Source organism: Equus przewalskii, chromosome 14, assembly GCF_037783145.1.
Source record: "Equus przewalskii isolate Varuska chromosome 14, EquPr2, whole genome shotgun sequence".
NCBI lineage: Eukaryota > Metazoa > Chordata > Mammalia > Perissodactyla > Equidae > Equus > Equus przewalskii.
This window is the reverse complement of record NC_091844.1, coordinates 11,952,933-11,975,769: the sequence shown is the minus strand read 5'-3', so window position 1 is coordinate 11,975,769 and position 22,837 is coordinate 11,952,933. Positions and strand designations below refer to the sequence as shown.

General features: G+C 42.5%; 1 protein-coding gene across 19 annotated transcripts in view; it reads right to left on the bottom strand.

Moving 5' to 3' along the window:
* The window catches only part of KANSL3 (KAT8 regulatory NSL complex subunit 3), a 62,647-nt gene that overhangs the window by 28,239 nt on the left and 11,571 nt on the right, over window positions 1–22,837 (bottom strand). For all 19 annotated transcript variants that reach the window (XR_011525888.1, XR_011525894.1, XR_011525893.1 and 16 more), the window contains exons 4-14: window positions 20,632–20,722; window positions 20,307–20,492; window positions 13,831–13,962; window positions 13,466–13,582; window positions 13,125–13,226; window positions 12,946–13,017; window positions 11,409–11,483; window positions 11,074–11,231; window positions 1,975–2,038; window positions 1,308–1,508; window positions 939–1,095 (exon numbers count right to left, since the gene is read on the bottom strand). Coding sequence is in view for 11 of the 19 variants with exons in the window: in XM_070572112.1 (XP_070428213.1) it covers window positions 939–1,095; window positions 1,308–1,508; window positions 1,975–2,038; window positions 11,074–11,231; window positions 11,409–11,483; window positions 12,946–13,017; window positions 13,125–13,226; window positions 13,466–13,582; window positions 13,831–13,962; window positions 20,307–20,492; window positions 20,632–20,722 (1,355 nt within the window). In the remaining 8 variants the exon portion in view is untranslated. The remainder of the gene's footprint in view (window positions 1–938; window positions 1,096–1,307; window positions 1,509–1,974; window positions 2,039–11,073; window positions 11,232–11,408; window positions 11,484–12,945; window positions 13,018–13,124; window positions 13,227–13,465; window positions 13,583–13,830; window positions 13,963–20,306; window positions 20,493–20,631; window positions 20,723–22,837) is intronic.

Genomic DNA, 22,837 nt, shown 5'->3' with positions numbered 1-22,837 from the left:
GCCTTCACCACTCTACTCACACTTCTGCTCCTTGTTAGCACCACTCTTCAGGGCAACCTCTAAGAGGCCTGGGTTTAGGTCCTGACCCTTTGGCTCCACTAAAACACAGGGGAAGTGAGCAATCAGCCTCCTGTCACCTCCACATCTCTCTACTTGACATCTCTCTGGCTGCTACCTCTTCCCAGGTACCTGAGAATCTCAGATGACACACACTCCTGGACACATCATCAGACACCAACGCCCAAGAGGCCTCACCTCAGGGCTTCCCAAATGATCAAAGCAGGGGCGAGGTAGAGCTACTGTTTCTTCTTCTCTCCCTTCCCACTGAACTCTCCCTTTTCTATAGCTTCTTACACAGCACTCACTATTCTCCAAACTCTGTTTTCAACCATAAAAGTATCTCCCAGTCTAATCTAAAAACTATCTACAGAGACCCCTGGTAAACTTCACTCAAAGTCCCAGAATGGGAATCTTAATTTTTCAAGGGCAGGACAAAAAAAGGGCACAACACCAGTTAAGCTGCCCTAGAATCCGATGAATAAAGCCAATCACTCCGTCCCCAGGATGTGGAGAGCTCCCTGACTGCACGAGTGGCTGCACAGGGCCCAGAACTGTAGACACAGCTTCCCCAGCTGGGAGTTAGAAAACCATTTGAGGCCAATATACGTGTAGTCAGCTCACAAAGCCTAACTTCCCAAAACACCAAGACAAAGCTGTACTCAGAGGAACTGTACAGCTCCACCAATGCAGACCTTTTGTGATGTTTAACAGCCCTCAGTATTCATTTCAACCAAATTTTGCCTGGACAGAAATGTGGGAAAGGGTGCCTCTCACATACCCCTGGAAAAAGCTGCAGATGCCAATACTTTCCAACTGCCACAAGACATCAACTGCAGAAGGCAGAACCCCAGAGAGGCCATGGGGCCAGGTGCCCATACCTTGGGCTTGTTTGTGGGTCAGCACAGCTTCTGTCCGCTGCATGTGTCTCTTCAGCAGCTGAGAGCTCCCGATCTGACTGGACTTCTGGGAAGAGGCCACTGTAGTCACTTTGGTCTTGGGACTGGAGGTTGGGCTGCTGGACACACTGGAGAGATCCTGAGTAGGGTGGGGACAAGGGTGTAGCCATTGTTGTTTGGATTTGACCATCAATCATCATGCCTCTCTGGAATTCCCTGGTCAGGAATTCTCCTTGTAGGAACTCAGAGGCCCACAGCACTGGCAAGGCAGACAGGCATCCCCAGGAAGAGAGGAACCAACTCTGCAGTCCTGATTCCCCAGCAAAAGAGCTCTCCCCCTGCCTGCATTACCTCCGAGCCCGAGGGTGAGGCAGGCAGCTTGGCAGCCGGCGAGGCAGGTCGACTGCCCCGCTCAGGGACCTCAAAGGCCAGGTCTCTGCGGGCTGCGTCCCGGGGCTTCTTCTTCTTCTCAGCATCCTGATCCCGAGGTTCGGAGCCCACGTGCCCCTCAGCACGAGTGAGCACTCCAGTCAGAAAGTCCACAATCTCATCCTATGTAAAGAGGGGCCGATGCCTCTTGAGTCCTCATCTGCAGAACAGGAACCTCCCCAACAGGTGCAACTAAAATCGATTCATCTCTGCTTTGGCATCAGATGTGCCGGTCCCTCCCCCGCACACAAAGCCTGGCACAAACTCCAGCCTGAGCCAAAGACCAGCAGGAGCCTGAGTCCAGAAGCCTCTGTGAGGTGGCGCCCTAGGGCAGTCGCACCCCACGACTCCTCCAATAAACCCTTTCTCCTCTGATGCTTTACTCACGTCTTAGTTCATTCCTTTCCTTTTCCCTTTTTCTCCCTCTCTCTTTTCCCCTTCTCTTTGCTTATGATTTAGGCCTACCAATGGTCCCAGTGGATACTCCCTCACCCTTCAGAGTCAAAGAGGCTGCTGCCAACAAGACCGAGCCTAAAAGGTTATGGAAAGGTAGGCCTAGCCAAGAAAAACACATAAAGCAACTGTGTACCTGAATACATCTATCCACCATGCTCTGAGTCAATCCTTCTGATTTCTTCTTTGCTTTGCTTATTCTAAGAGAAAAAAAGGAGGAAATGTTTACTTTCTAAACATTCCATGGCATCATATGGAAATAAGAATGGATTTCTTTTCTGTGTTGATTATTTTCTAGTGCACAGGAAGGAAGACTACATTAGCCCTTAGGCATGTATCACAACCTATCTGAACCTCAGTTTCCACATCTGCAAAATGGAGAATCATGACACCTCATTCGTGGATTTGTGGGGATTACACAAAATAACATATGTAAAGAACCAAAGAACACATGGAAAGTGCCTGGGACTGTATACTCCAGAAGTCCTATACCCCCGGCTTCAGAGATAAACTCTACCCAATTGCTAAGACTTCATCTAGATGTCCTCCAGCACAGGCCCAAACCCTGAGATGACTGCGCGCTTTGAAATGAGATGAGTAGGAGGAGAGGAAGGGTGGTCACAGGTTAGTTCTAAAGGGATAAGAGAAAATGACCACAGCCAGCTACATGGCCCTCTGAAAGTTCGCCTTAAAAGCCCTGGCTTCCAAGTGGGGTCTCAGCAGAGAGAAACAGGGCACCAAGTGACATTGTGAGCCTCCAAATTCTGAGACCCCAATTTACTGGTTTTTGGCTTCTGACCTTGTGTAACACCTTTATTTTACAGATGAGGACAGTGAGTCCCAGAAGTTAAGCAATTTACTCAAGCTTCTTAGCAAAAGGAGCCAAGGTTAAATTGAGGTCTCCCAATTCTCAGTCCAGTGCTCTTGGCCCCACGCAAATGTGTGTCCAAAGCAGCGTCACAGTCCAACTCTCACTAAGGGTATTCCTACCTCTCCCACTCCCTCACAGCAACGCAACACATACAATCGATTCTCCTGTCTGAATTACCAAGAAAAGTCATGTATTTACAAGAAAACATTGCCCTGAGCATCCAAGGATTAGATACTAGGTTCCTAAGAAGCTAGAGAAAGACAAACGCCAGGAAGACTTCTCCAAAACATCTCTGGGTAGGAAACCGACAAGACAGGTGGGAGCAGGTACTTGCTCTAAGCTCTCTAGTTACAGCACACAAATGAAATTAATCTCTAAGACTGAGCACATAAAAGAAGGAGGCCCAGGGATTAAGTTCTTGCATTCTGCTTCGGCAGCCCAGGGTTCGCCGGTTTGGATCTCGGGCGTGGACACATGCACTGCTTATCAAGCCCCGTTGAGGCAGCGTCCCACATATAAAATAGAGGAAGATGGACACAGATGTTAGCTCAGGGCCAATCTTCCTCAAAAAAAAGGAGGCTCAATAAATGACATAACCTCTTTTTCAGTACATTTCCTGACAAGATAACTAAAGGCCCTACAGGCAGCCAGACTTGTAAGGGAAGAACAGCCATCTCAAAGACTAAAGTGTCTTCTTAAAACCCCTTCCAAACTGTTACTGTTTACACTCCAAAATATATAAGAGGATGCTTAATACAAATAAAATCTATGTTCATATTCATCCTCAGTAAGAAACAAAATATACAGAGAGGCCTACCCCAGGAAAAGCATGATGACAAAGACTATATTTACAGAGTCTCAAAGTATCTTCTCCCCATAAGATAACTACTAATTACAAGGGGAAAAATAGTAAATTTACAGTCGAGAAACCTGGCAGATGCTCCCTTAACCATGTGATCAAGGTGAACATGACCAGTGATAAGACACAGCAACATCACACATTCCGAGCAGATGCACTAAAGGCACATCACCTCTGTGGCATTCCTGCCAAAAATGGATATTCTCAATCTAATCACAAAAAAATGTCAAAAACCCCCTAAAGGTGAGACCTGAAACCATAAGGCTTCTGGAAGAAAACGTAGGCAGTACACTCTTTGACATCAGTATTAAAAGGATCTTTTCGGACACCATGCCTTCTCAGAGAAGGGAAACAATAGAAAGAATAAACAAATGGGACTTCATCAGATTAAAGAGCTTCTTCAAGGCAAATGAAAACAGGATTGAAACAAAAAAACAACCCACTAACTGGGAAAAAACATTTGCAAGTCATATATCTGACAAAGGCTTAATACCCTTAATATATAAAGAACTCTTGCAACTCAACCACAAAACATCAAACAACCCAATCAAAAAATGGGCTGGAGAGAACACTACTGGGAAGATCCAAGATGGCGCCATGAGTAGTCCTCTTTGTCTCTCCCCCTTCGAGTCTACAATTATTTGGACACTTATCGCTTGACAAAGGATATCCAGACAGCATCTCAGGACATCTGAGATACCCACGCGACTATACATCGGAAGGCGGACGGACTTTCCTCCGGGAGGATGTGGAAATAGGTGAAAACTCTCCGACCCTGACCGAGCAGCCTAGTACCCGCAAGCGGCTTTCTTCCAACGGACGCCCCCAGAGGATCTACACACATCTAGGGCAGGAGCGAGCACACAACAGAGGAGCGACGGTGGAAACAGGTGACCAGAACCCTACCTAAACCCCCCGCAATTACTCCTAACCGCAGAGGGAAACTTTGGAGTTGCACACCTGAGCCCGCGGGGAGAGTCTCTCCCCGCCATTGGCGGGGAGACCCCGCCTGGTGTTCGCGGCGCCCGGAGGGTCCCAGAGAGAGTCGCTGAGGGTACGGAGGTCTCCCAGCTGCCGTTGCCCGCCCCGTGGGACTAGGGATTGCCGGAGATCTCGGAGAGGACTGGGGCTGGGGGAAGTTTCAAAGGCCGGCTCTGCGACCCGGAGGCGAAGCGCCGGAGTTCTGCCAGGCAGCAGACAAGACTCTCTGTCTGCCATTAGCAGAGGGGCCACGCCCAGCATTCACGGCTCCAGGAGAGTCCCGGAGAGAATCCCAGAGGGCGGGGCAACCCCCAGCTGCCGTTGCCCGCCCCGTGGGACTAGGGATAGCCGGAGATCTCGGAGAGGACTGGGGCTGGGAGGAGTTCCAGAGACCCAGCTTCGTAGCCTAGGGGGAAACCCTACAGGCTCACAGCAGCCTTAGCGAAAGCCTCTGCACAGCACCAGTAGAAGGCACCCAGCCGCCAGCCACAAGGCTGGAAGACCCCAGGGCAAAAGCAGCATAGCTAGGTGAACTAACCACAGACTGTAGAAGATGCCAATAGCTCTCCTGCGACCCATAGAGGACAAGTGAGATTTTGTGGGTGCCGACAGCAACGGAGCGACAAATATAAGTGATCCCACCCCTGGCCGCTGGAAAAGCCCATAACACCGTTGCAGACCCCAAGGAGAGAGCACATCTAGGTGGGCTGCAACAGTAGGCACCCGCAGCCTGAAGCCCCCCTGTGACGGCCCCCACGGCAGAGGAGGGAATCCAAAGGGCCACTGTGGCTACAAGGAGGGGCCCAGGCGCAGTTAGCAACTGTGGACAGGGTTCCTGGTTGGTGCAGTATAAACAGCTGCTCCCCCACCGCAGCAGCTGAAACAAGTGAAAGGAGCAACTAAACTCTATCTCCATGCGGAGGCACAAATCAACAACATCAAGCAATATGAAAAAATACATCAAATCTCCAGAACAGAAAGAAAGTAACAAATACACAGAAAACAATCCCAAAGAAAATGAGATATATAACCTAAATGATGATGACTTCAAAACAGCCATCATTAAAATTCTCAGTGAGTTAAGAGAGAATTCTGACCGACAACTCAACGAGTTCAGGAGCTATGTCACAAAAGAGGTTGATACGATAAAGAAGAACCAAACAGAAATATTGGAAATGAAGAACACAATAGAGGAGATTAAGAAAAATCTAAATGCTCTGAACAGTAGGGCCGATAATATGGAGGAAAGAATTAGCAATTTGGAAGATGGCAATATAGAATTGCTGCAGGCAGAGGAGGAGAGAGAAGCAAGACTAAAAAGAAATGAAGAAACTCTCCGAGAATTATCAGACACAATTAGGAGATGCAACGTAAGGATTATAGGTATACCAGAGGGAGAAGAGAAGGAGAAAGGGGCAGAAAGCCTATTCAAAGAAATAATGGCTGAGAACTTCCCAAATCTGGTGAGGGAGATGGATCTTCAGGTGACAGAAGCCAATAGATCTCCAAACTTTATCAATGCAAGAAGACCAACTCCACGGCATATAGTAGTGAAGCTAGCAAAAGTCAACGACAAGGAGAAAATACTAAGGACAGCCAGGCAAAAGAAACTAACCTACAAAGGAACCCCCATCAGGCTATCAGCAGATTTCTCAGCAGAAACTTTACAGGCTAGAAGAGAGTGGAATGATATATTCAAAAATCTGAAGGACAAAAATCTACAGCCGAGAATTCTCTACCCAGTGAAAATATCCTTCAAATACGATGGAGAAATAAAAACTTTCCCAGATAAACAAAAATTAAGGGAGTTCATTGCCACAAAACCTCCTCTTCAGGAAATCCTCAGGAAAACCCTCATTCCTGAAAAATCCAAAAAAGGAAAGGGGCTACAAAACCAAGAGCAGAGGAGATAAGTAGAAGGACAACAACAGAGAGTAGCAGCTCTACATCAGAACAGATTAAACCATGGGACGAGAAACAAAGGAAATTGAAGAAAACCGGAAAACAAGACACAAAATGGTAGTGGTAGGCCCCCACATCTCAATAATCACTCTAAATGTAAATGGATTGAACTCCCCAATCAAAAGACACAGAGTGGCAGGATGGATCAAAGAACAAGATCCAACAATATGCTGCCTCCAGGAAACACACCTCAGCCCCAAAGACAAACACAGACTCAGAGTGAAGGGATGGAGAACAATACTCCAAGCTAATAATGAACAAAAGAAAGCAGGTGTCGCTATACTAATATCAGACAAGGTAGATTTCAAAGCAAAACAGATAAAGAAAGATAAAGAGGGACAGTATATAATGATAAAAGGGACTCTCCACCAAGAAGACATAACACTTACAAATATATACGCACCCAACACAGGAGCACCAAAATTTGTAAAGCCACTCTTAATAGAACTAAAAGAAGACATCAACAACAATACAATAATAGTAGGGGACCTCAACACACCATTAACACCAATGGACAGAACATCCAGACAGAAAATCAACAAGGAAATAACAGAATTAAATGAAAAATTAGACCAGATGGACTTAATAGATATATATAGAACACTTCATCCAAAAACAGCAGGTTACACATTCTTCTCAAGTGCACATGGAACATTCTCAAGGATTGACCATATTTTGGGAACCAAAGCAAACATCAATAAATACAAGAGAGTTGAAATAATATCAAGCATCTTTTCTGATCATAATGGTATTAAACTAGAAATCAACTACAAGAAAAAAGCAGAGAAAGGTGCAAAAATGTGGAGACTAAACAACACGCTTCTCAACAAACAATGGATCATTGAAGAAATTAAAGAAGAAATCAAATTTTATCTGGAGACCAATGAAAATGAGAACACGACATACCAAATCATTTGGGATGCAGCAAAAGCAGTCCTAAGAGGGAAATTCATCGCAATACAGGCTCACCTCACTAAACAAGAAAAAGCTCACATAAGCAACCTCAAAAGACACCTAACAGAACTAGAAAAAGAAGAACAAACAAAGCCCAGAGTCAGTAGAAGGAGGGAAATAATAAAAATAAGAGCAGAAATAAACGATATTGAAACAAAAAAGACAATAGAAAGGATCAATGAAACAAAGAGTTGGTTCTTCAAAAGAATTAACAAAATTGACAAACCCCAAGCCAGACTCACCAAGAAAAGAAGAGAGAAACCGCAAATTAATAAAATTAGGAATGACAGAGGAGAAATCACAACAGATACCAATGAAATACAAGAGATCATAAGAGAATACTATGAAAAACTATATGCCAACAAATTGAACAACCTGGAAGAAAGGGACAAATTCCTAGACTCCTACAATCTCCCCAAACTGAATCAGGAAGAAATGGAGAATCTGAATAGGCCAATCACAAGTAAGGAAATAGAAACGGTAATCAAAAACTTCCCCAAAAATAAGAGTCCAGGACCAGACGGCTTCTCTGGAGAATTCTACCAAACATTCAAAGAAGACTTAATACCTATTCTCCTCAAACTGTTCCAGAAAATTGAGAAAGATGGAGAACTCCCTAACACATTCTATGAAGCCAACATCACTCTGATCCTCAAACCTGACAAGGACAACACAAAGAAGGAGAACTACAGGCCGATATCACTGATGAACATAGATGTAAAAATCCTCAACAAAATTTTGGCAAACCGATTACAGCAATACATCAAAAAGATTATACACCATGATCAAGTGGGATTTATACCAGGGACACAGGGATGGTTCAACATCCGCAAGTCAATCAACGTGATACACTACATCAACAAAATGAAAAACAAAAACCACATGATCATCTCAATAGATGCAGAGAAAGCATTCGACAAGATCCAACACCCATTTATGATAAAAACCCTCAGTAAAATGGGTATAGAAGGAAAGTACCTCAACATAATAAAGGCCATATATGATAGACCCACAGCCAACATCATACTCAATGGACAAAAACTGAAAGCCATCCCTCTGAGGACAGGAGCAAGACAAGGGTGCCCACTTTCACCACTCCTATTCAACATAGTACTGGAGGTGGTGGCCAGAGCAATTCGGCAGGAAAAAGAAATAAAAGGAATCCAAATAGGTAACGAAGAAGTAAAACTCTCGTTGTTTGCAGACGACATGATCTTATATATAGAAAACCCCAAAGAATCCACAGAAAAACTATTAGAAATAATCAACAACTACAGCAAAGTAGCAGGGTATAAAATTAACGTGCATAAATCAGTAGCATTTCTATACACTAACAATGAACTAACAGAAAAAGAACTCAAGAACTCAATCCCATTCACAATCGCAACGAAAAGAATAAAATACCTTGGGATAAACTTAACCAAGGAAGTGAAGGATCTATACAATGAAAACTACAAGACTTTCTTGAAAGAAATTGACGATGACATAAAGAGATGGAAAGACATTCCTTGCACATGGATTGGAAGAATAAACATAGTTAAAATGTCCATACTACCTAAAGCAATATACAGATTCAATGCTATCCCAATCAGAATCCCAAGAACATTCTTCACAGAAATTGAACAATCCTAAAATTCATATGGGGCAACAAAAGACCGCGAATTGCTAAAGCAATCCTGAGCAAGAAAAACAAAGCCGGCAGAATCACAATCCCCGATTTCAAAACATACTACAAAGCTACAGTGATCAAAACAGCATGGTACTGGTACAAAAACAGGTCCACAGATCAATGGAACAGAATTGAAAGCCCAGAGATAAAACCACACATCTATGGACAGCTAATCTTCGACAAAGGAGCAGAGGGCCTACAATGGAGAAAAGAAAGTCTCTTCAACAAATGGTGCTGGGAAAACTGGACAGCCACAGGCAAAAGATTGAAAATTGACCATTCTTTTTCACCACACACCAAAATAAACTCAAAATGGATCAAAGACCTAAAGATTAGGCCTGAGACAATAAGTCTTTTGGAAGAGAATATAGGCAGTACACTCTTTGACATCAGTTTCAAAAGAATCTTTTCGGACACTGTAACTCCTCAGTTGAGGGAAACAATAGAAAGAATAAACAAATGGGACTTCATCAGACTAAAGAGCTTCTTCAAGGCAAGGGAAAACAGGATTGAAACAAAAAAACAGCTCACTAATTGGGAAAAAATATTTACAAGCCACTTATCCGACAAAGGGTTAATCTCCATAATATACAAAGAACTCACACTGCTTAACAACAAAAAAACAAACAACCCGATCAAAAAATGGGCAGAGGACATGAACAGACATTTCTCAAAAGAAGATATGAATATGGCCAATAGACACATGAAAAGATGTTCATCATCGCTAATCATCAGGGAAATGCAAATCAAAACTACACTAAGATATCACCTTACCCCCGTTAGATTGGCAAAAGCATCCAAAACCAAGAACGACAAATGTTGGAGAGGTTGTGGAGAAAGAGGAACCCTCATACACTGTTGGTGGGAATGCAAACTGGTACAGCCACTATGGAAAACAGTATGGAGATTTCTCAAAAAGTTAAAAATAGAAATACCCTATGACCCAGCCATCCCATTACTGGGTATCTATCCTAAGAACCTGAAATCAGATATCTCAAGAGTCCGTTGCACCCCTATGTTCATCGCAGCATTATTTACAATAGCCAAGACGTGGAACCAGCCTACATGCCCAGAAACTGATGATTGGATAAAGAAGATGTGGTATATATACACAATGGAATACTACTCAGCCATAAAAAAAGACGAAATTGGCCCATTCACAACAATGTGGATGGACCTCGAGGGCATTATGTTAAGCGAAATAAGTCAGTCAGAGAAAGACGAACTCTATATGACTCCACTCATAGGTGGAAATTAGTATATTGAGAAGGAGATCTGATCGGTGGTTACCAGGGAAAAGGGGGGGTGGGGGGAGGGTACGGAGGGGGAAGTGGTGTACCCACAACATGACTAACAAAAATGTACAACTGAAATCTCACAAGGTTGTAATCTATCATAACATTAATCCTATCAATAACTCAATAAAAAAAAAATAAAAAATAAATTAAAAAAAAAAGTCAAAAACCCAAATTGACAGCCTAGAAAATAACTGGCTAGAAGTCTTCAAAGTGTCAAGGTCATGAAAGACAAAGAAAGACTGAGTAACAGCATCAAATTAAAGGAGACTGAGAAGACACAGCAACTAACAGTAACCTGTGATCTTGCACTGGATCCTGGACCAGAAAAGGGACATTAGTGAGACAAGTGACAAAATCTGAGTCTGTAGATTAGACAACAGTATTGAATCAATGTTAATTTCCTGACTTTGATAATTATCCTTTGGTTACGTAAGATGCCAACATTTGGGAAATCCAGGTTAAGGCTATATGGGACTTTTTTGTACTATTTTTTAAACTTTTTATAAATCTGTTAGTTAAAAATGTTTTCTACCATCCCCCTTCCACTGAACCAGATTAGTCTACAGTTACATCTCTCCCTTACAGGCATCTCTCTAACACTGCAACATGGCTCTCTTGCAGCTCTCAGGAAACCCACTCACCTGAGATTATCATCAGCTCCCCCAACCACTACCAAGCTGTTCTCAGCACGAATCTTCTCCCGGAAGTCCTCCATGGCTTCAGGGTGACACTGCAGGGAATTCTGACCAATGACAAAGAGGACTGGAGTCTTCATATCCAAGAGGGGATCATCCACATCCTAAAACAGGTACAGGTTTTACAATTGGCTGGCTCATATTCACTGAGCACTGACCTGGCAAGTCTGCTCAGGAGTCAGCTGGGAAACTGCAGTCGCTGAGCACCTGCTTGGTTGAGGCATGCAGTCCCTTACTCGCACCTCCCAATGACCCAGCAATCAGCTGCACCCCGTGCTTACCCCTCTGGGGCCATCCACGGTAAGCAAAGGAAACCCAAGGCAGACAACTGCAGTGACATATTCCATCACTGACACCTGGAAATAATGAAACAATTTGTCTCAAGGTCAAGTGACATCACTGCAGCTACATCCTACGCAGAATCCAGGGGTGATCCAAACCTACCAGCTAGTCCCATCTCCTCCTTCCCTGTCCTAACTCCATGGGTACCAGTCACAGTGGCAGCAGTAAGAGCACAGAACACAAGACGTACTGTTCCACAAGCAGCCACCACCCAGAGAACTGGGGCCCTGAGAGTAACCCAGCAGAGGGCTGAACCATAGGATGGGAGGTTTAATACGTCTGTCAATTCCCTAGACTAGAGTGCTCCTGCTCGCTTTTCCCTCCACCAATAAGAAATGCAATCAGGAGAACACAAATGTTGCTCTTCTCCCTTAAGTAAAGAAAATCTCCCCCTTTCGAATTTAATGGATAGCTCCCAGTCTGCTCAAATTTCTTAGAGCAGTCGCTGAGTTCTGCCATCCCTGGGACCAGGGCGTATGAAGAGATGGCCTTCTTCCTCTTGTGGTCTTAGACGTCACCCTTGACTAGACCACGTGAAGCAGCACAGACTTTGTTTATTTGATCCACTTGAGAACTGGGGCTTTGGACAGGTCAGGGACACTCACGCAACTAATATACATAGAATTGTATATAAAATAATAAAGAAAAGGATCCTTGATGTCTTGGAAAGAGAAAGAACATGAACACAACATCAAATTCCAGAGTTATTAAAACTTTTGCCTGCTAGAAGTCTTCAAAGTGTCTGCTTTTATTGCTGGAACTGCTGGAATTATTGTTTTGTTTTGCCCTTTTAGGTGGGAGAATAGTACTTATGTTTGGGAAGAAAAAGGAATTTTTTTTCAGAGATACATGCTGAAATATACACAAATGAAATGATATTTGGGATGTTCCTTAAAATCACTGGAGGAGAGAGAAAGTAGACAGGAGTAAGAAGTAAAAAGCCAGGCCTTGAGCTGATCACTGGTAAAGCTGGGTGAGGGGCCCAAGGGTTTTTTTGTTTTTTTTTTTAACGTATTTATTGAGGACGATTAGCCCTGAGCTAACATCTGCCAATCCTCCTCTTTTTGCTGAGGAAAACTGGCCCTGAGCTAACATCCGTGCCCAGCTTCTTCTACTTTATATGTGGGACGCCTACCACAGCATGGCTTGATGAGCGGTGCCATGTCTGCACCTGGGATCCGAACCAGCAAACTCCAGGCCGCTAAAGTAGAATGTGCGCACTTAACCGCTGCGCCATCAGGCTGACCCCACAAGGGGTTTATTATACTAGTCTATTCTCACTTTAAGTTTCTGCTTAAAATTTTCCACAATAAAGTTAAAAAACGAAGTTTGTCTTCTACAGTTTAAATGCAATCACATAGGCAAAGCACCTGGCACAGTGCCTGGAACGTAAAAGGCCCCTATGGTAGCCTTCAGCAGCAGTAGCAGCATTACTCCACCCCAGGACAACCACCACATAAGACGAGAATCACTTACATGACAGGCCACCAAAGCTCCTGTGTTCCAGCCAATCAAGATAACGGGCTTGTGGGGGAAATGGCTGTGAACCTTCGTGGGAACAGAAAGAAGAAGTAAGACAGGAGGCCACAGATGGGGACAGAACAAGCCCAGAATGCTGGGTGCGCCACAGTGAACTGAAACAGGGGCATTCTCACCTCCAGCACTTTGCTTCTCACTGCCCCGATCATATGCTCAAGACACTGCAAAACTCCTACGCCACAACCATTGTTCAGTAGATGGGTGGCTACAGGGATGACCTAAACGAAAGAAAGTGGCAGCCATGCCAACAGAGGCAAGTTTCAAATCTCTCAATTCTGCTTAACCTACCAGAGATCCCTTCTACTCTGGATAAGCACCATCCAATTCCAAACAAAAAGAGAAGTGGGAGATGCTCCACATTTAAGTTCATCCATTTTGACCCAGTCCTGCACTCTGTCTGCTCCAGCCCCCAAGACTATATCTCCACCCACGAGAGGTCCTCTGGCCCCACACATACCTTGCCTAAGCAGGACAGCTGAGACTGCCAGAAGCGGTGGCGGCGTGAGGTGGGGAACACGGAGCTAGAGGGCCCAGACGAGGCAATGAGAATGAGAGGAGAGCCAGGGAGTTTGCTCTAAGGAGAAAGACCCCACCAGAGAACCAGTGAGTGAGACATGTTCCTCCACAAAATCCCAAGTATCCCAATACCTTTCTTGGCCCAACTAATGCTGATTTGCTTATGAAACTATGTCAAGCACTACACATAACCAGTTATTAATGAAAAAAGTTAAACAAGCCATTCATTATCCTCTTGCCAAGCTTCCAAGACTGGATTCTAAAAGTTTCATGCGCCATAATTAAGTCCTGGGCCGCCCAACTTACCGGTTTGTTATGAGAAAGCACCCCCACAGCGGGGTCCCAGGGCCTCTTCAGCAGGAGGGACAAGGCCTCAGCTCCTGCCGCCCCGGTCTTCGTGTTGGATGACACAAGCATCCGGTCAATCAAGCTAGGGATCTAGAAGCAAGAAGACCAAAGATGCTCCCAGTGTGAAGCAGAAGACCTGCCCACCAGCAGCAATCAGCCTGGAGGAAGCGCTCCACTATGAGCCGCAGTGACGCTAAGCCTCTGAAACTTTCCTCAGGAGCAAAAGCACAAATAACCGGATGGCTAAAAAAGTATGCCTCCCTCCCACCATTAAAGGTAAGTGGGTTTTATCCTTTGGAAAGCAATCTGGTGATACACATCAAGAAACTTAAATTTATTCCTATCCCTTTCTTAAAGGATTCTACTTCTGAGAGCCCTTCCTAACAAAATATATCAGAAACACAAATACAAACACACACTCTCAGGAGAGGGGGGGTTATGCAAAAGACAAATTCACTCTCAATAATAATCAAAAAGTAGAAACAACCTAAATGCACATATAAGGGAGCAAGTAAGTAAATTATCTACATAATTAGATATTAAGTTTAATTTGAAATATTTAAAAGAATCTGTAATAACATAGGAAAATAATTTTGCTAAAATGTTAAAGGTAAAACAGAAAATATAAAAGTTACCTCTACTCAGAAAAAATACCGTAAGAAAATATGCCAAAATGTTAATGGTGATCTTTATGGAGTTATGGATGACTTTTTCCTTTTTAGATTTCTGTATTTTCTACATTGCCTCAATGAATATTAGTTGATTTTATAAACTTTTTTAAAATTCTGCATTTTGTTCTAGAATACTGCCTCCAAGCTGTGGCATGTTAAAGAAATCTGTTATTGTGCCCAAAATATTACATCCTACTATACTGTGATTTATACCATATCCTGTTTTTCACTATTCACCAAAAATGTGACCTCACAGATGTGTAAATATAGGTTTCAGACATGCTGATGCTTACACTGAGAAGAAATATCTGTGTGAATTCCATGCTACTCACAAAAGGTCAAAGTGACCTAGGGGAAAGGAAAGACCTTTAAATGTTAGAGGTAGTTTTCAGAAAAACAAAGTTTTTGAGAAACTGGAGAAAAAAGAGTACTATGGTGATGTGGGTTGTAGAAGTTCAGTCCACAGCTAACATCATATTCAACAGTGAAAAGCTGAAAGCTTTTCCTCTAAGATCAGGAACACGACAAGGATGCCCACTCTCGCCACTGTTATTCAACATGGTACTGGAAGTGCTACCCAGAGCGATTAGGGAAGGAAGAGATAAAGGCATCCAAATTAGAAAGGAAGAAGTAAAACTGCCTCTGTCTGCAGATGACGTAGTATACACAGAAAACTCTAAGAACTCCACCAAAAAACTCTTAGAACTAATAAACAAATTTAGTAAAGTTGCAGTATACAAAATCAATATACAAAAATCTGTTGCATTTCTATTCACTAATAATGAACTAGCAGAAAGAGAAATTAAGAAAACAATCCCATTCAAAATTGCATCAAAAAGAATAAAATACGTAGGAATAAATTTAACTAAGGAGGTGAAAGACTTGTACACTGAAAACTACAAGACATTAATGAAAAAACTGAAGACACAAATGAATGGAAAGATACTCTGTTCTCATGGATTGGAAGAATTAATATTGTTAAAATGTCCATATTACCCAATCTACAGATTCAATGTAATCCCTATCAAAATTCCAACAGCATTTTTCACAGAAATAAAACAAACAATCCTAAAATTTGTATGAAACCACAGAAGACCCTGAACAGCCAAAGCAATCTTAAGAAGAACAAAGCTGGAGGCATCACGCTCCTGAATTTCAAACTTTATTACAAAGCTATAGTAATCAAAACAGTATGGTATTGGCTTAAAAACAGACTCAAATCAATGGAACAGAATAGCGAGCCCAGAAATAAACCCATGCGTATATAGCATATACGGTCAATTAATCTACAACAGAGGAGCCAAGAATACACAATGGGGAAAGGACAGTCCCTTCAAAAAACAGTTTTGGGAAAACTGGACAGCCACATGCAAAAGAATGAAACTGGATGACTATTTTACACCATACACAAAATTTAACTCAAAATGGATTAAAGACTTGAACGTAAGACCTGAAACCATGAAACTCCTAGAAGAAAACATAGGTGGTAAGCTCCTTAACATCAGTCTTGCTGGTGATTTTTTGGATTTGACACTAAAAGCAAAGGCAACAAAAGCAAAAACAAGTGGTATGACATCAAACTGAAAAGCTTCTGCACAGCAAAGAAAACCATCAGCAAAATGAAAAGGCAACCTACCAAATGGGTGAAAATATTTGCAAATTATATATCTGATAAGAGGAACGATCCAAAATATACAAAGAACTCATACAACCCAATAGCGAAAAAATAAACAATCCATAAAAATGGGCAGAAGATCTGAACAGACACTTTTCCAAAGAAGAAAGACAGATGGCCAACAGGTAAATGAAAAGATGCTCAACATCACTAATCATCAGGGAAATGCAAATCAAAACCACAATGACATATTACCTCACACCTGTTAAAATGGCTATTATCAAAAAGACAAAAGTTAACAAGTCTTGGCAAGGATGTAAAGAAAAGGGAACCCTTGTGCACTGTTGGTGGGAATGTAAATTGGTGTAGCCACTATGGAAAACAATACAGAGGTTCCTCAAAAAATTAAAAATAGAACTACCGTATGATTCAGCAACTCCACTTCTGAGTACTTATTTGAAGAAAATGAAAACAATAGCTCAAAAAGATATATGTACCCCATGTTCACTGCACCATTATTTATAATAGCCAAGATATGAAAACAATCTAAGTGTCCATCAATGGATGAATGGATTTAAAAAATGTGGCGTATATAATGAAATATTATCCAGCAAAAAAAAAACAAGAAAATCTTGCCATTTGTGACAACATGGATGAACCTTGAGGGCATTATGCTAAGCGAAATAAATCAGACAGTGAAAGACAAATATCACTTATATGAGGAATCTAAAAATTTTTAAAAAGCCTCACAGATATAGAGAACAGATTGGTGGTTATCAGAAGGGGGTGCTGAGGAGTGGGCAAAATGGGTGAAGGGGATCAAAAGATACAAACTTCCAGTTATAAAATAAGTCATGTAATAGGGGATATAATATACAGCATGGTGACTATAGTTAATAATACTGTATTGCATATTTAAAAGTTGCTAAGAGAGCAGATCTTAAAAATTCTCATTACAAGAAAAAAGTAATTTTGAAACTCTGTATGGTGACAGATATTAACTAGACTTATTGTGGTGATCATTTTGCAATATAGAGAAATATCAAATCATTATGTTGTATACCTGAAACTAATATAACGCTATATGTCAATTATACCTCAATATTAAAAAAAGTTCCAAGACAGTACAAGAAGATAAGCTGCTCCAGGCAATAACAAGCAGACAGTGTTCCTAATTTTAAAAAAGCAAGACTAAACAGATTTCCACCTGAGAAAGTAGGGGAATATTAAGAGACTTTCTCAGTTTAATTCAGGAAACAAGTGTTGCAAATGTTTATGCAACAGCTGCTGTTACAAGGCACCATGCTAGTCACGCAAAGGAATTTAATCTACAAGAGGTAATGAAGACAAACAGACACATAACAAAAGGGGGCTGATAAGTCCCATAAAGAAACAGAAGGCCCACACTGCTATGATTCATACCATCCCACAGAGAACGAGGAGGTGAACTGAAGATACAGCATGTGAAGTGAGATGAGCTCTCAAGAGTTCCAATGGAAGATGGGGTAAAGCTTTCCAACGAGAGACACCAGACAGAAGCAAGAATGTACGGGGCCTGTTCTAGGCGCAGATGGCCTGAAGTTGAGGACTCAAGTAAGGAAGTAGGACATAAGGCTAGTAACAAAGGCTAGGGCCAAACTGCCAAGGATCCTCACTCCAAACTCGCCGTTTCTTTGTAACTTACTCTATAACTGAAGCCTTCAACACCTTGAGGCAGAGGATCTGATCTAAATTAGACTTTACCTGGCAGTAGAGTACACTTCTGAAATGACAAAGCCTTGAAATTCACTGTTAATATAGAATACTTAGAAATAATTAATCAATAACCACTTCTCTGCTTGGACCTAGGCAGAACGAGCTTCCCTGATCTTCCCAGCATTGCATCACTCTCAACAGACAATTAAGAGGCTAGGGTCTTTACAGTCTCTGCTCCCTTTACAATGGATCCATGGTGAAAGTAGCTGGGCCAAGAGCAAGATCCCATCCACCTGCATTTTCATTCAGCAGGTACATTAAGTTTTCGGAAACAACCAAAGTATTTGAAGTGAATCTGAGTCACAGGAAAATAAGAGGCTGATGGTAGAGGAAACACTGCTGAGAGCATGGCCTAGGGTGGACAGTGCCTTGCCGTCTAAGGCCCTTGCTGGCTGGTGCACTAGCATGTCCTCTGCCATTCCAGCTAACCCGCACGAACCTAGCAGCATGGCTGGGGAGCATGCTACTGTGTACACCTGTGGAGTCTCCTCAGTGGTCTGTCATGCTCATACAACCTGACCACCACCTCATTCACTGGGGAACATCAAGATAGTAACCTAAATGGGGAAGCACTGCACTTCCTTATGAGGGAAATTACATCCAGGTCATGCTGGCCATGCAAAGTAAGGCAGCGTCACAGAGAAGTGGGACTCTGGCCACTACTAACAAGGCACTCCCTGGAGCGTATCCAGCAATGTTGTACCTTCACCATAGGTAGTATGCTGTGAAGAACATTTAAATGCTTCAAATAGTCACAGGCCACCACTCTCTGCCAGAGACTTATCTTGGCCCTTCATCCCACCTGCGCCCATGGCTGCCCACCATTCACCTCCTGGGTCCAGGGATTCTACTGCAGAGAAGCAATACGGGGGAAGTCTGGGACTATTTTTTCTCTCTTTCTCCACTAGAAAATAAGCTCCATCAGAGTACAGAGCATTTCTGTTTTTCTCACCCCAGTGCCTAGCACATTGTAGGCACGAAATAAATATTTGTTGAATGAATAAATTAATGTCAAACTTCCTACCATGCATATCATTAATGCATCTAGTCCTGAGATTTGTTTTATTTCTGCACTGAACCAGCCTTCTTTTGCTTTCAAACAAACAGCGTCCTTTAACTTAAAAACAAGTAGGAAACGAGGGACTGGCCCCGTGGCCGAGTGGTTAAGTTTGCGCGCTCCGCTGCAGGCGGCCCAGTGTTTCGTTGGTTCGAATCCTGGGCGCGGACATGGCACTGCTCATCAGACCACGCTGAGGCAGCGTCCCACATGCCACAACTAGAAGAACCCACAACGAAGAATACACAACTATGTACCGGGGGGCTTTGGGGATAAAAAGGAAAAAATAAAAAAAATCTTTAAAAAAAAAAAAAAACAAGTAGGAAACGAGTCTGAAAATTTTGGGGATATGGCTGGGGGGAATCTGTTGGCCAAGCAAATTATAGCAGCCAAATGGGCCAGCTTCCTACAAAGGAGAAAAAAGAAAAACTATTTTTTAAAAAAATGGTCAAGAACTGAATTAACCCCAGTTGTCTGAGGCCATCTTGTATTGGAGCAAAACATTCCAAAAATTTCAAGAACCTATGAAGGTACCACTTATATAATTGTTAATAGTTACTGTGCGCTTACTATGTGCCGAATTTTGTGTCAAGCATTCTATCTGAATTAACTGATTTTCACAAAAATCCTACTTAGGTATTATTAGCCATATTTTAGAGATAAGGAAGCTGAGACACTAATCCAAGATTACACAGCTAATTAGTGATCCACATAAGGTCAGCCACAGTCTCAACCAGAACCTGTATTCCGCCACATGAACACAGTCCAGGGCAGTAACTGATATCACAATAAACTGGAATCATCAATAAAAAGTTTAACTTTGTGCAATATTGTCTAAGTAAGAAAGCAGGAAAATGTCATGACTCACTTTACAAAGAATTATTAAAGTCAGAGTGTTGCTACTGAAGGCTCACCCCATGATGAAGAGAGACCGAGGCCTTATTGTACTTTCCAGCTCTAGAACATCTCCCCAGCCCCCACCCTGCACTCAGCACCAAGGGTCTGCTTCTTGCCCCCTCTTCAACACTCCTCCCTTCATCTTCTTCGAGATAATTCCATTTTTTTCTCACCTCACCTCAGAGGTGACTCAAACCACAAGCCACAGGGCTGTATATGCTAAAAGCGTACTCAGGTTTTCAGGCCCCACACCTCATCCTAGAGACAGAAGAGCTGCAGACGTTTACATCAGACAAAAACATGAAATGATATCATGTCTCCTATTTTTAATAGCAAACCCATTAGCTTCAGTCATGCCCTCCTTGCCCAAGCCCACTTCCTGAACCCGTAACAGAGGCTGGCTACCCCAGGACAGGGCAGACGTCAATCATGGCCTTACCTTCCCTTTCAGCGTCTGCAAAGCATCCAGGTAGGCTGCCAGCATGGGCAGACTCAAGGTCTCCACCAGGGTGGTGTGCAGCCACTGGATCAGTTTGGTGTCCCAGCTCACACTTGCCAGAGCCTGCCGCACTCTCCTTGCACACTTGTCCACAGCAACACGGCGCAGCACTGGCTCATTGCAAGCCTGAACGTGGAGGGATAAAACATGAGGGCCACCTTATTAGCAACTAGGGTGAGGGTGGGGGGTGGGCAACAAGTCAGTCCACCAGTGAGGCCTGAACCAGGGAGAGCTGCCCACTGTGGACAGATTTCTGGAGTCTTACCCCTTCGTTGGCCAGGCGGGCAAGCCGGTCAGACTGCAGGGCTTTGAGGATCTTGTTGAATAGCTTGTTCTGGGCCATTGTCCAGCCAGTCCTGTAAGAGAAACTCAGAGGAATTAAGTCAAACTCAGGGGACACTCCCCATACAGGTACACTGTACAAAGATTATGCCATGTTTTTTGTTCCCACTATGAAACACTATAACTCAAAGTAGCTTAATCTAAGACCACTGAGCTAAAGCACAAGACCTAGATTCTGGTCCCAATCCTGCCACGGAGTCACCTCAGCTTACACTTGTATTAATACACACACTACAAGTCAAAACCAGTCACGAATCAAGTCTTTTTAGAGCTAGCAAAGCTAATTATTTACCTAGTGGCTAAAATGATCCATTAGCAAATAAAAGCATGGCACCACTGCACAGACTTATTTGAATTTCACAGGTTTACTATTTCACATAAGAAGGCAGACAGGATGCGAAAACATTTTAATGTACTAAAACGTCAAACTAAGATAAGAGGCCTATTTAAATTAGATTTACGAACAAAAATACAACAGAAATTTACGAAATGAGGTGGCATTCTCTCACTCCCTAATCTTCCACCCCCCCACTAATCTTGCTCCCTTTTCCACGTATATTTTTTATATTTTTTCTGTTTATCACACAATTAACAAATTTACTTTTGAAAGGTCTGCTCCATGTAGGTTGACACCGTATCATCCCAGCATGTGACACTGGCATACACACGTCTACCTTGCTTACGGACAGCTTTATGTGTCCTCCTCCAACTCAGCTGTACTCCCTGCAATTAAAAACTTGTCCTGCTGCTCTTGTCCCCACTCATCACACCCGGCACAGTGGGGTGGAGCTTGTTAAAGCCCCCTTCCACACCACTTCCGGCAATCTTAATTACTCTGATACTCCAACTCTGGCCAGTAATCTGCCTAAAGATAGGAAGAGAAAGGTAATAGAAGATGGCCAATTAATATTTGTTTACCAACTCTCCTTGCCATAAACTGGTGATTAAATTACCTTAACAAAATTTTAAGTGGATGCCAGATCCAAATGAGAACCCAGAATGAGATCAAGATAGCATTTCAAATCAGTAGGGATAAAGTAAGTAGGGCTGAGACAACCACTAGCCAAGTGGAGAAAGCAAATCTGGATCCCTACACATCACTCTTTATACCAAAATAAATTTCAGGTGGAAAAGATAAATATTAAAAAATAAAGTTACCAAAATACTAGGAAAAAATAGTCATTAAAAAAAATAAATCACAACTATGTAAAACAGATTAAAAATATTAAACATTGGAGCCAGCCCTGATGGCCTAGTGGTTACAGTTCAGCACACTTTACTTCCGGTGCCTGGGTTTCGTTCCCGGCTGCAGAACCACACCACTCACCCATCCTTAGCCACGCTGTGGCAGCAGCTCACACAGAAGAACTAGAAGGACTTACAACTAGAATATACAACTAGTACCAGGGCTTTGGGGAGGGAAAAAAAAACAGAGAGGAAAATTGGCAACAGATGTTAGCTCTGGGCAAATCTTTCCCAGCAAAAAAAAAAAATTAAACATTGGAAGTAAATGACAAAACATATATATATATATATATATATATGTACACATATATAAAACTATCTTAGAATGAGTAAGACTTTCTAAGTGTGACCTAAAACCTAGAAGCCATAAAAGGAAGATAGACAAATATAACTACCTAAAAATTTCAAACTTTTGTGAAGAAAAAAATTAAGTATCATAAAGTTAAAACAAAAATGAGAAAATAATTGCCATTCCATTAAAATAGAGAAAGCCTCTAGAAAACTATTAAGAAAAAGACAAAATACTCAAAACAAAAATAATGGGCAAAGAACATGAAAAGGCCGTTCACAAAGGAAAGTACAGTCAACCTCCTTCAAAATCAAACATACAAATTAAAATAATAAAATATTAGTTGTTACCTATTAAATGAATAAAAATTAAGAAGTTTAAGAATCCTCTGTGTTGTGAGAGTGTAAGAAAATAGGCCACTCTACACTTTGTTGATGGAAATGTAAATTAATACAACCTTTGGAAAGTCAATTTGGAAAATCAACTCTGGAAAAACTCAATCAAAAAACACGTCAGATTATGTCACTCTGCTCAAAGCCCTTCAGTGACACCATTTCAATCAGTCAAAAGGCAAAATCCTTGCAATGGGCTGTCT